This window comes from Salvelinus alpinus, chromosome 2, assembly GCF_045679555.1.
Source record: "Salvelinus alpinus chromosome 2, SLU_Salpinus.1, whole genome shotgun sequence".
Classification (NCBI taxonomy): domain Eukaryota; kingdom Metazoa; phylum Chordata; class Actinopteri; order Salmoniformes; family Salmonidae; genus Salvelinus; species Salvelinus alpinus.
The window spans coordinates 34235369-34248103 of NC_092087.1; the positions used below are offsets into that span (position 1 = coordinate 34235369).

At 45.7% G+C, this 12735-nt stretch overlaps 2 protein-coding genes across 2 annotated transcripts in view; one reads left to right on the plus strand and one right to left on the minus strand.

Annotated features, from left to right (window-relative positions):
* The window catches only part of atad3 (ATPase family AAA domain containing 3), a 31888-nt gene extending 27433 nt beyond the window's left edge, over nucleotides 1–4455 (plus strand). The window contains exons 13-19 of the mRNA XM_071375144.1: nucleotides 1000–1125; nucleotides 1218–1342; nucleotides 1567–1618; nucleotides 1722–1792; nucleotides 2039–2206; nucleotides 2949–3057; nucleotides 3588–4455. Coding sequence (XP_071231245.1) covers nucleotides 1000–1125; nucleotides 1218–1342; nucleotides 1567–1618; nucleotides 1722–1792; nucleotides 2039–2206; nucleotides 2949–3057; nucleotides 3588–4085 — 1149 coding nt within the window. The 3' untranslated portion in view covers nucleotides 4086–4455. The remainder of the gene's footprint in view (nucleotides 1–999; nucleotides 1126–1217; nucleotides 1343–1566; nucleotides 1619–1721; nucleotides 1793–2038; nucleotides 2207–2948; nucleotides 3058–3587) is intronic.
* Nucleotides 4456–5814: 1359 nt separating this feature from the next.
* LOC139559314 (transmembrane protein 240-like) lies at nucleotides 5815–12533 on the minus strand. Its single transcript, XM_071375207.1, has 4 exons — nucleotides 12412–12533; nucleotides 12020–12126; nucleotides 10278–10486; nucleotides 5815–8793 (listed from the first exon to the last, which is right to left on the minus strand). Exons 1-4 carry the CDS (start codon nucleotides 12466–12468, stop codon nucleotides 8639–8641), a joined length of 528 nt encoding a protein of 175 aa, XP_071231308.1. The 5' UTR covers nucleotides 12469–12533; the 3' UTR covers nucleotides 5815–8638.
* Nucleotides 12534–12735: the final 202 nt, after the last annotated feature.

The following is a 12735-nucleotide window of genomic DNA, read 5'->3' on the forward strand; positions in this document are numbered from 1 at the left end:
GCTCTGTTGCGCCTTCTTCACCTTCTTCTGTGTGGGTGGTACATTTCAGTTATTCATCATGAAGTGTATGCCAAGGAACTTGAAGCTTTCCACCTTCTCCACTGTGCTCCCTCTGCTGTTTCCTGAAGTTCACGATCAGCTCCTTAATTTTGTTGACGTTGAGGGAGAGGTCGTTTTCCTGGCACCACACTCCGAGCCCTCACCTCCTCTCTGTAGGCTGTCTCGTCGTCATTGGTAATCAAGCCCACTAATGTTGTGTCGTCTGCAAACTTGATGATTGAGCTGGAGGCGTGCTTGGCCACGCAGTCATGGGTGAACAGGGAGTACAGAAGGGGGCTGGGCACACACCCTTGTGGGGCCCCAGTGTTGAGGATCAGCGGAGTGGAGGTGATGTTTCCTACCTTCACCACCTGGGGGTGGCCCGTCAGGAAGTCCAGGATCCAGTTGCACAGGGTGGGGTTCAGACCCAGGGCCTCGAGCTTAATGATGAGTTTGGAGGGTACTATGGTGTTGAATGCTGAGCTATAGTCAATGAACATCATTCTTACATAGCTATTCCTCTTGTCCAGATGGGATAGGTCAGTGTGCAGAGTGATGGCGATTGCATCGTCTGTGGATCTATTGGGGCAGTAAGCAACTTGAAGTGGGTCTAGGGTGGCAGGTAAGGTGGAGGTGATATGATCCTTGACTAGTCTCTCAAAGCACTTCATGATGACAGAGGTGAGTGCTACGGGGCAATAGTCATTTAGTTCAGTTAACTTTTGCCTTCTTGGGTACAGGAACAACGGTGGCCATCTTGAAGCATGTGGGGACAGCAGACTGGGATAGGGAGAGATTGAATATGCCCGTAAACAAACCAGCCAGCTGGTCTGTGCATGCTCTGAGGACGCGGCTAGGGACATTCATAGAGAATGCTGTGCACACGTATGTTTTTGCAGCCCTGCTTTGAGCCGAAATGTTGATCTCCCTGAAATTAATTATTCCCTCTGCTCCGCACAGCCTAACTTAGAAGAACGTGTACGTGATATTGCTATAGCAACTAGGAACACGCGTCAGAACAAGGGGCTCTACAGGAACATTCTCATGTATGGCCCACCGGGTACTGGCAAGACCCTCTTCGCCAAGGTAGGTCCCGCACCGACTCATCTTGTCTATGACAAGAGGTGTTATCTTGGTATCTGTATATGTTGGTAACTATCTCTCTGTGTTCTGAGTAGAAGCTGGCAGTGCACTCTGGGATGGACTATGCCATCATGACTGGTGGAGATGTGGCGCCCATGGGCCGTGAGGGTGTCACCGCTATGCACAAAGTCTTTGACTGGGCCAACACCAGTCGCCGCGGGTATGCTAGCCTCACTCGCAGTAGCATCACACTATTTATAGAACTTCATGTAAATGTAACCATGATGTAACCGTGTGCAACCATGTAACGTAAGCGTCTAGACAACTTGACATTACATACATTTGCACTTGCATTACACAGACATGCACATTAAACAATGTACAGAGAATGATGTAAGACCAGTGCAGCTCTGCTAATGCAACCCTCTCTCTCCTCTGACACAGCCTGCTGCTGTTTGTTGATGAAGCCGATGCATTCCTTCGCAAGAGGTCTACTGTAAGTCTGTTCTCTACCTTCCTGTATTTCATAGCACAACCAAAACTCTGATCTTGTAGAAATATTGGAAAACAGAATTCAAGTTGTCTCTCTCTGTTTGCAGGAAAAGATCAGTGAAGAGCTCAGAGCCACTTTGAACGCATTCCTGTATCGCACTGGAGAGCAGAGTAACAAGTCAGCTCTACAACCACTTCTTCTATTTAGACATTTCATATCTACGCCCAAGACCTCTGATGTACCATGTCCCTCAGATATTACAGCGCTCTAATCACCGTGCTTCTACACCTGCATTGCTTGCTGTTTGGGGTTTTAGGCTGGGTTTCTGTACAGCACTTTGATATATCAGCTGATGTCAGAAGGGCTATATAAATCAATTTGATTTGATTTGTTGTACCACTGTTGTGTCGTCTCCCCCTCCAGGTTCATGATGGTGCTGGCCAGTAACCAGCCGGAGCAGTTTGACTGGGCCATCAACGACCGCATTGACGAGATAGTAAACTTCGCCCTGCCGGGTCCTGATGAGAGGGAGAGGCTGGTGCGTCTGTACTTTGACAGATATGTGCTGGAGCCTGCCACAGGGGGAAGACAGTGAGTCATACAGCATTACACCCACACGACATGGCAGCACAGGTTTAAATAGGGCACTTTCACAAGCACCCCTATACTGGGATGCATAATGCAACTGTTCTGATGTCAAGTAACTAGCTACTCCCAGACACTTATGCTGTGTTTAAACAGGCAGCCCAATTCTGATCTTTTGCCCAATTTTTGGCAAAAGATTTGATTGGTCAAAATGGTACCCTTTTTAGTGGCAAAAGAATTGGGCTGCCTGTGTAAATGCAGCCTTGGAGTCATCTGCATACAGTGGCACATACACACCTACCCACGAACACATGGGGACAGGCATTAACACTGGGTGCCTGGGAGGAGGGAGGCACCTCCCTGTCCTGTTCCATGTAAATGACCTCTGGCTGAGAGCTGTGGAGTGTCAGGAGCAGGTATTTAAGAGCAGGTGACCCAGCACTAAGCAGGAGCCCAGCCAGCCGTAGCCGTGGTGTCACTAATTAAAGTGGGTCTCTGAGGGCCTGGAGCCTGAGAGGAAGAGGGGCATATAGGGCACTGGGAACTGGACCAGGATCAACAACAACATGCTGACAACAGAGCCAGCTGGTGGAAGGAGCTGGGCCACTTAAGGAGTGTCTCTCCAGACATAGTCAGACCAGACCTCATAACACAGGCCTGTTTCCTCTGACAGACAGGATGCCATTCAGACCTGTTTCTGTCTCTAATCCCCCTCTGTCTCCATCTTCCTCTGCCTCTGTCCCTGCAGGAGAATGAAGCTGGCTCAGTTTGACTATGGAAAGAAGTGCTCGGACATCGCAAAGCGGGCAGAGGGCATGTCAGGCAGAGAGATCTCCAAACTGGCCGTGGCCTGGCAGGTATGTGACATGTTTCCCCTGTTGTTCATACATCAATGCTTTCTGAATGGATAACAACCGTGATGCGGTGTTGTGCAGAATTTTCCAGTTAAGCCAATTTGACATAAATGATTGGTTAGAAGGAGAGCCTGTGCACAGGCTGGAACTTGGTTAGGGATGGGAGAATCAGACAATGCTGACCCAAGGTGATTTGGTTAGCCCAGGAAGTCTAGACCCATTTATTCTCCCTCCATGGGCTTATTAATAGAAGCAGAGCTGGGAAGTGGATCACTATGTATGCCATGATCTCCACTGCTGCTGTGTCATGGTCATCTCTCCTGCTAGCCTCATTCTGTGGACAAGTGGGCCTTGTCTGTTAACTACCTTATACATTACTCAATATTCATACACTGATCTTGCAGATAGTTAATACTGTAAATGTATATTTGTAGATACATTATTAGAGATTTACTGGACTGTCCGTGTAATGATAAAATCCTTGTTCAGATGACTGTAATGTAATAATCCTTGTATTCCATGTCCTCTTGCAGGCGGCAGCCTACTCCTCAGAGGACGGCGTCCTAACGGAGGCCATGATTGATGCTCGGGTGGACGACGCCATGCGGCAGCACCTCCAGAAGATGGACTGGCTGCATGGGCACACTAAGGAGGCTGGGGCCAAGAGCACAGCCTCTCCCAGCGCTGGACCAGCAGACAGCAGCAAGATAGGCTTCACTCTGCCTCTAGGGGAGCCGCCACAGGCCCAGGATGTGCTCACTCCGGCTCTGGAGATGGACAACAAACCAGAGGCACATGTCATTCAGGAGGAGCTGAAACTAGAGGTGCCAGCCCCACTTTCATCAGACGGTGCCGAACTGCCTGTGGAGGAGGGGACTGACCCGGCTAAGGGGGAGGGTGTCAAAGCAGAAACGGTGGTAACACCTCAAGGGGAGGTGACAGAGAGTGTATCCCAGACCCCAAGCAGTGAGGGTGGGACAGGGAAGGAGGGGAAGAACAAAGCTCCTCCCAAGGATGGAACTCCAGTTTAACATTAGGGGCCAGAGGAAGGACAGGACAGGGGCTGCTGCCTGGGATTAATGGGATTACAGGGGGGACGCCTCCTGTTCCTCCTCACTGTCTGTAGTCTCGGTCTGTGTACATCTGTCTGTCTGACTGAAAGAGTTGGTGGGCAGGGGGAGGAGGGATGGAGGCACTAACATTTTATGAAGCAATCCTGGAGCAGCAGGAGAGCTGTAATATGATTTGTGTAAAATGTAAGAAAAAAAGTGTACTTTACATGGAAACCCTGTAATAGTATTAATGTTGATGTGCACTGTAAGAGATAATACTCTATTTAAATGACGGTGTGGATGGAGATGACTTTGTTTTTATGAATAGTAAAATAATCCAAGTTTCTTACTATGGCTGCATTTTTGTTGTGATTTCTAAAGGAATGGTTTCATAGATATTCAAAAGGCACTCGCACAGCTGAGCTATCTTTTTTGCAAGTGCATGGTATCCATTGAATAAGATGAGAAAAAAGAAGAAACCAGCATTCTGCTCTTGATAGTATCACTGCTCTTTAATAAGCTTTATGTATCGGCCTCAAGGCCTTCGTCAGATCTTTTGTGAATTAGCACCGTTATGTAGACATGGCTCCACCCACATCCGTTCCATGCATCGAATGGGGTTGGAGTCGAGGGAAAATAACTAAGTGTTACCAAAAAGAACAATGTGCATGTCATAAATATTCTAATAAAGTGTGTACCTAAAACATTTTAAACACGTCTGTAAAACCAAAATGAGGACATCGACTCACCCAATCAAGTTTTCATAAATCATTGGGTACAGCGCAAGAAAAACGTCAGAGTATCTGAAATGGGGGCATTAATTCATGTTCACATTCACAACATAACATACATAGGCATTTCATCATTAAGTCCTTTAGGAAATAATGTCTGGGGGTGAAAATCCAAAAACATTCTCTTTTGCTCAGAGTATTATTTATATCACCTCCCCTGTCTGATATCTTGACTTTCTCTATGCCACAAAATCTAAAGGTAGAAATGTCATGTTTTTGGTCATTAAAATGTACTGCGACCGGCTAATCCTTGTCGTTTCTCCTGATTGAACATTTATGTTCACGAATTCTGTTTGAGAGAAGAGGTTTTACCTACATAGCACAGCCCACATGGGCATTTAATGTAGATAACATGGGTGGTGGAGCACGTAAGGATGTCATTTATTTGGAACCGTTTTCCTGTGTGTGGGTGGCAGAAATATTCACTCTTCATATTGTTGCACTGTGCAACCTCTGCATTTATAGCTACTATTCAGAAGAGAGCGTATAAGAGCCTGGCTCATTTTCTTAGTGGCTGGCACCCAATGATTTATGAAAACTTGCTTGGTGGGTCGATGTCCTCATTGTGGTTTTACAGACGTGTTTAGTACGTTTTAGGTACACACATTATTAGAATATTTATGAAATGCACATTGTTATATTTGGTAACACTTCCCTCTACTCCAACCCTATTTGATGTATGGAACGGATGTGGGTGAGGCTGCTAATTTAAAAGAAACTCACAAAAGCTCTGATGAAGGCCGATATGTAAAGCTTATTAAAGAACAGTAATACTATCAAGAGCAGTGTGCGGGTTTCTTTTTTCTCAGGGTTTCATAGACATCAAAGTCATTGTAAAAACGTGACCAACAAATGCTGATATCATGGTGAATTTTACCTTTCATCTTGAACCTGTGTAATGACACACCAGCACCCTGTCAGTGTTAAACCCCAGTTGTCCCTTTTAATGAAACCAACATTTAATCTTTACAACACCAATGTTTGGACAGAGATGGGGAAGAGAGGCACGGGTCAAGGGAAGATGGGGGAGGTGCAGGGAAGAGAAAGGGGGTCAAAATTGAATGAGTCTACATTCCGCTCCCTAGAGACAAATTCATAAGGAAGGAATTCATTCAGAATCCCAATGTGTCACAGTAATTGTGACCACGTTCTCACACAGCATCACTCTCCAATGCCATGACAAGTTCTCACACAGCATCACTCTCCAATGCCATGACAAGTTCTCACACAGCATCACTCTCCAATGCCATGACAAGGGCATGTTGCACCTACTTTAGATATTAGTTCATAATTATAAAGTGGGTGGTTCGAGCCCTGAATGCTCATTGGTTCACAGCCGTGGGATATATCAGACCGTATACCACAGGTATGACAAAAAATGTATTTTTACTCCCCTAATTACGTTGGTAACCGGTTTATAATAGTAATAAGGTACCTCAGGGGTTTGAGGTATATGGTCAATATACAACGGCTAAGGGCTGTGTCCAGGCACTCCGCATTGCGTCGTGAATATGAACAGCCCTTAGCCGTGGTATATTGGCTATATACCACACCCCCTCGGGCCTTATTGCGTACATATACCACAGGAAGTGCCTTTCTAAGCTACCATGATGGAGGCGCTCTACAACTGGCTGTTCAGTGTAAAGTGTTATGTCAACTCTATAGAGCTCCTCAGTGTAACTCTGTCTTGGAATTTCGTCTCCAGGTTTCCATGGTGATGACCTTCTGGACAAAATATCAAAGAAATTCTGTAACCCGTAACACACACTCGCACACACACGCACACAACCGTACCTTTACTCATGGTTCTTCAATATTGACACATTGCATATACTCTACACACAACACAGTTAGACAAGCAGGCAGCATTTCAGTCCTCTTTCCCACCCCTAATTATTTATAATTCCATTCCGTCCCCTAGGCCCCCTTTCAGTACAGTTTTTACATGAAAAGTTTCTAAAATAGACACAAAGTACAAAACATGACCAAAAGTATGTGGACACCTGCTTGTCGAACATCTCATTCCAAAATCATGGGCATTAATATGGAGTTGGTCCCCCTTTGCTGCTATAACAGCATCCACTCTTCTGGGAAGGCTTTCCACTAGATGTTGGAACATTGCTGCGGGGACTTGCTTCCATTCAGCCACCAGAGCATTAGTGTGTTCGGGCACTGATGTTGGGCGATTAGGCCATGCTCGCAATCGGCGTTCCAATTAATCCCAAAGGTGTTCGATGGGGTTGAAGTCAGGGCTCTGTGCAGGCCAGTCAAGTTCTTCAACACAGATCTTGACAAACCATTTATGCATGGACTTTGCTTTGTGCACTGGACATTGCCATGCTAAAACAGGAAAGGGCCTCCCCCAAACAGTTGCCACACCTTCGGAAGCACAGAATCATTGAAAATGTCATTGTATGCTGTAGTGTAAAGATTTCCCTTCACTGGAACTAAAGGGGTCTAGCCCAAACCATGAAAAACAGCCACAGACCATTATTCCTCCTCCACCAAACTTTACAATTGGCACTATGCATTGGAACATGAAGCGTTCTCCTGGCATCCGCCAAACCCAGATTCATCCGTTGGACTGCCAGATGGTGAAGTTGGATTCATCACTAAAGACAACGCATTTCCACTGCTCCAGAGTCCAATGTTGGCGAACTTTACACCACTCCAGCTGACGCTTGGCATTGTGCATGGTGATCTTAGGCTTGTGTGCGGCTGCTCGGCCATAGAAACCCATTTCACGAAGCTCCTGACAAGCAGTTATTGTGCTGACATTGCTTCCAAAGGCGGTTTGGAACTCGGTAATGTTGCAACCTAGGACAGAAGATTTTTATGCCCTACACGCTTCAGCACTCGGTGGTCCCGTTCTGTGAGCTTGTGTAGCCTACCACTTCGCGGCTGAGCCATTGTTGCTCCTAAATGTTTCACAATAACAGCACTTACAGTTGACCGGGGCAGCTCTAGCAGGGCAAACATTTTACAAACTGACTTGTTGGAAAGGTGGCATCCTATGACGGTGCCACGTTGAAAGTAACTGAGCACTTCAGTAAGGCCATTCTACTGCCAATGTTTGTCTATGGAGATTGTGTGTTTGATTTTATACACCTATCAGCAATGGGTGTGGCTGAAATAGCCGAATCCACTAATTTGAAGTGGTGTCCACATACTTTTGTATATATAGTGTGCCTCTTCCAATACACAAACCCCTGTCAAAAATAAACAACCTTGAGCAAAATAAATATTCTAATTTCAAAACTGACATCTTCAGGCAAAATTAACACATGTTTTTACAAACTGACAAAACCCAAGCAAAATACTGAATACACCCTATCCCCACTTCTAGCAAAATTGACATTCTAAAACAAAATATATATAACTATTTTCAAAAACAGACACACTCTGGCAAATTGCTTACGCCCTCCTAAATGGATTCTCATTAACTACAATCTTTTTACATAAAATATGGGGGGTGAGGAGTGCACTGTGGGTGAAGACCATGGGGTCACTTGAGAAAGTGCTCTATCCAGTGTCCATAAGAAACAGTATGGTTTGAAGGGTATATCTTGGATAGTCATTGTTTAGTTGCCCATGTGGCTAAAGTCTGGTTGGTCAGTTGACAGCAGGTCTCAATCTGTCTCAGCCAGTCCATTGCTCTCAGAGTTGATGTGGAATGGGGTGGCCGTTGTGCCATGGCTCTCAGAGGTGGCGTGGGCTGGGGTGTCCAATGTGCAATGGCTCTCAGAGGTTACGAGGGCTGGGGTGCCCATTGTGGTACAGCTTCTGCTTAATGTGCACCATGTTCCCACTGGAGTCCTCCAGCTTCCTCAGGTGCACCCGTCTCCCCAGGTCTCTCAGGTTACAGAAGCGGGGAACCCATGACCAGGAGAACACATCTGGACACAGTAAAGGAAAGAAAGTAGGGGGCCGGGAAGACAGAGATACCATTAAATGTGTGATTGAAAGATTAAGGATTTGTCCTCCATTTAATTTGTGTGCGAGCGTGCAGTATGTTTCAAATCAAATCAAATCAAATTTTATTTGTCACATACACATGGTTAGCAGATGTTAATGCGAGTGTAGCGAAATGCTTGTGCTTCTAGTTCCGACAATGCAGTAATAACCAGCAGTTTGTGTATGTGTGTGTGCGTAATTGTGTGTGTGGCTCATGGGTGTGGGGTATTTATATCTGAGAATGGAGGTGTGATCCAAATTGACTCATCTAATTTAAGTCTGAGGACACCATGGGCTGAAAGACAGGGAAAAAAGAGCAGGGAAACAGAGAGCAGAAAGGAGAGATGGAGAGAGGATGAGACATCTCCGCCACACTAATAAAGCCCGCAGACGTTTCACAGGAGAGACAGGCGATGGGGGAGAATTAAATTACATGAATTTGATTGGTGTGATAGGAGGGAGTTGGAAATCGAGAAAGACAGGGAGAGAAAAATTTTGAATTTTAAACGAGGGAGAGGGATTCAGAATCTGTACAGATAGTAGAGAGAAATCCCAAGACACTGAAACATTGCAGCAGGTCTACTCTGAACTCACAGTTTTAAAACTATGGACACTAAAATGAACGCTGTTTGTGTGCACATGCAAGCGTGTGCTTGTGTGCAGGAGAGGAAATATCAATTTGAAAATACATGATTTTGAATCCCTATACTGTACATGACTCATTTCTGCACCTCTTTGCCAACCACCCCCATCACTTCCTACACGACAAGCAGCTCCGGGTGTGAATTATACTAATCCCACAACTGAATATAGAAATATGAAGAGAAAAATCTACACACAGGAAAAACTGTGACTAGACTAAATGGGAAGAATGTATGATGACTATATCAGTGCCAACAGTTTCATATAGAAATCTGAGGGGTAAAAAAATCCCGATGTCATATCTAAGCCTGAAAATAATGCTGACCTAAAATGACATATAGAAAATCAAAAGAAAAACAGCAGCGAGCTGGGGAATACTGTGATAAAGTAGGTCGATGGCTGAGTCACACATAAATGCCATCGAACCGTAGACAGGTTTACACACTGTACTGTAGTCTCTGGAACTGAGGCTCCCACGACACTGCATTTTTCATCAAACAAAGCTAATCCAAAGAGGTTTCAAAGTTGAGAGATCATACCTCTGCACGTTCAGACTATTATTCTCCTGTCCATTCCCTCACTCACCCAAAGAGCATCCTATCCCCCCCCCCCCCCCCCCCCCATGAAAATAAATCTGCATTCCTTAGTAACTTTCTACTGGTACTGTTTTTAAAACCCAGAGCTCCTCAAGTGTTGTGTCAGCATTTTTGGACTAGCTCCCCATACAAAGTGTCTCTCTGCCTGTCAGAGCCCTCCTGTGTGGTTGTTCCTCCTGCTTACTCACCATGGTGCTGTTTGGCCCTCCAGGCCCTGAGGGCAGCGTGCAGCGCCCCGTCCAGCCACAGCAGTAGCCAGCTGAGGAGGAAGCCCAGCAGCAGCCCCAGCATCAGGTCCAGCTCCTGCTTGGTCACGCTATCACTCACAAAGTAGTTCTCTGCCGAGTCTACCAGAGACTGGTCCCCATCGTACGGGATCACATAGTGGACATGGTGCCTGAAGTCCAGAGGGAGGGGACACAGGGAGAGGAAAGTAGAAAAGAGGCGACAGGGGAGGGAGATGAGACGGGAAGAAAAGAGGAGGGAACGCAGGACACAGTGGAGAGGGAAGGGAGGAAAAGGTGAGGGAGTAAAGTGAGAGAAGGGGCGGGAGGACAGAGGAGGGGGGGACAGGATGGTAGAGTGGGGAGAGGAAGAAGTAGAAAAGAAAAGAAAGAAAAAGTGTATTGAGGGAGACAATTACATAAGGGAGTAATTAAACCTACCATATATAGTATACTGTATATGGTTAGGCTGTGTGCGGTTCCATATGCTTTGCTGTAGTGCTTAGGGTGAGTGAGATGGATGGATGGGTTGGGTGGGTGTGCTGCTGTCAGCCCCATCACTGAGAGGCGAACAGCTGCAGCTGGAGGACAGCACAGGAAACGAATCACTAACAGCTGGACTCGCTGCCCCATGGGAGTTGGGGTGCGGGGATGCATGTGGACCAACTCCCTCTCCTACTGGGCTGCAGGCATCGCTTCCAGTAGAGAGAAACCATAGCAGCAAGAAGAGAGTGTTGAGGTGGGCAGAAAGGTCAAGGGAGAGAGGTATGTGAAAACAAAAAAGGAGGATGTGGAGTGCACAAACAAGTGAGAGAAGTGAACCTAAGGAAGCATGTGAGAGAGTGAAAGATATTGCTATCCAGAACTCTTACAACACATTAATATCTGTGAGGTCTCAAAATAGCTCTCTTTTTTCCTGTCTCCAGCTCTATCTCACTCAAACACATGATTCAATTCACAAAGCTTTATTGACATACTCGCTGCTGCTCTCCTACACTGTCTAATCATCTCTCTCACACACCCAAGCCACTCATTCACTCACTCACTCACTCACCCACTCACATCCCATAGCTCATAACAGGTCTGAGTGGGAGGGAGGGGGAGGTATGGCTGCCTGCAGGAGTGAGTAATGTTGTTCACAGGAAAATCAACCCACTGACAGATACAGTTGTTTTCAGTAACATTAAAATGATTGAAGTTACATTTTTATGTAAAGCCCCAAACAAATCGTTTTTCAATTTATTTAAACTGTCAGTGATGACTAAGATGTGTGCCTAAGGAGTAGACTAAAAACTTAACAGGTGACCTGTGTTTCAATGTGACTCTGTCACACTGTGGGAATGTTGAGCCAGAGTCATTTCCATCATGGACAGGAGCATAGTTCAACATAAGTCACAGCTGTTCCATACATCATTGATGTACAGACTGTAATTAGATGATGAAAGTGATAGGAGCTAGACAACATGCAGAAAACACATTATCTCAGATGCTTTACATCACTAGTTCACCAGTGATCAAACCTCTGAGGTGAGTCAACAAAAACAGGAGTCAACAATGTTTGTCCTATAACAAACAGCATGAAATGACGATGGACCATTGCCATAAACAGTGCACTATAAATCACCTGAGGTTTCAAAGCAATGGTTTACTCATGCTCTTGTTTTGCACAACTTTAAATTGCTTAATATTTTAAAAGTTGGTTTTACCTTCCACAGTTGCAATGGCAGACGCGGTCCTCCCCTCGTAAATGTGGTAAGATGTAGTTGTGAAAGCGGTCTAGTAGAGCGTTCATGTCCGTTAGACACGCTACTGCCTGAAAAGAACCATAGAAGTAAACGGGGACAAAACAAGCTACATTCCCATAACACCATATGTTTCCAGACTTCTCAAGTAAATGACAAACAAAAATGTAAATTCTAAAAATGCACTGACTCCAGATAAATTGTTTTCCATTGACAGTTTGTTTATAGATTATGTAGCCTCGTGTAGCTAGGCCACGTTGATGTCTAGGTCTATTGAAATATCAATTTGACAGCTTTTAAAACGTTACATTGTTACACATAAGGGAGAGCGGGAATGTGCATAACGGTGTTCTTACCATCACAAGTGAAGCCCCCAAAATCATAAAGATCATGGTGGTTGTGGCCATTTGCATCCAAACTTCCTAACAGCAGTTTCTTTCTCGCTCGCCAGAACTATCCAGTGGTACCTGGGTCAAAAAACAACACTATGGAAGTGAAGGCGCTCATGGATGCAGAATCAGTGTCAAACCACCCATCCTTGCCTCGTCTATCCAATGTTCCTTTCTCCGCGACATGAGGAGATGCGGACCAGTCTCTCTTTCGCTCCCTTTTGAAAAGCACACTGTGCACTGGCGAAGATGGTTAATCGAGGTGCGTTCAATGATGAGTAGGCGTGGTGC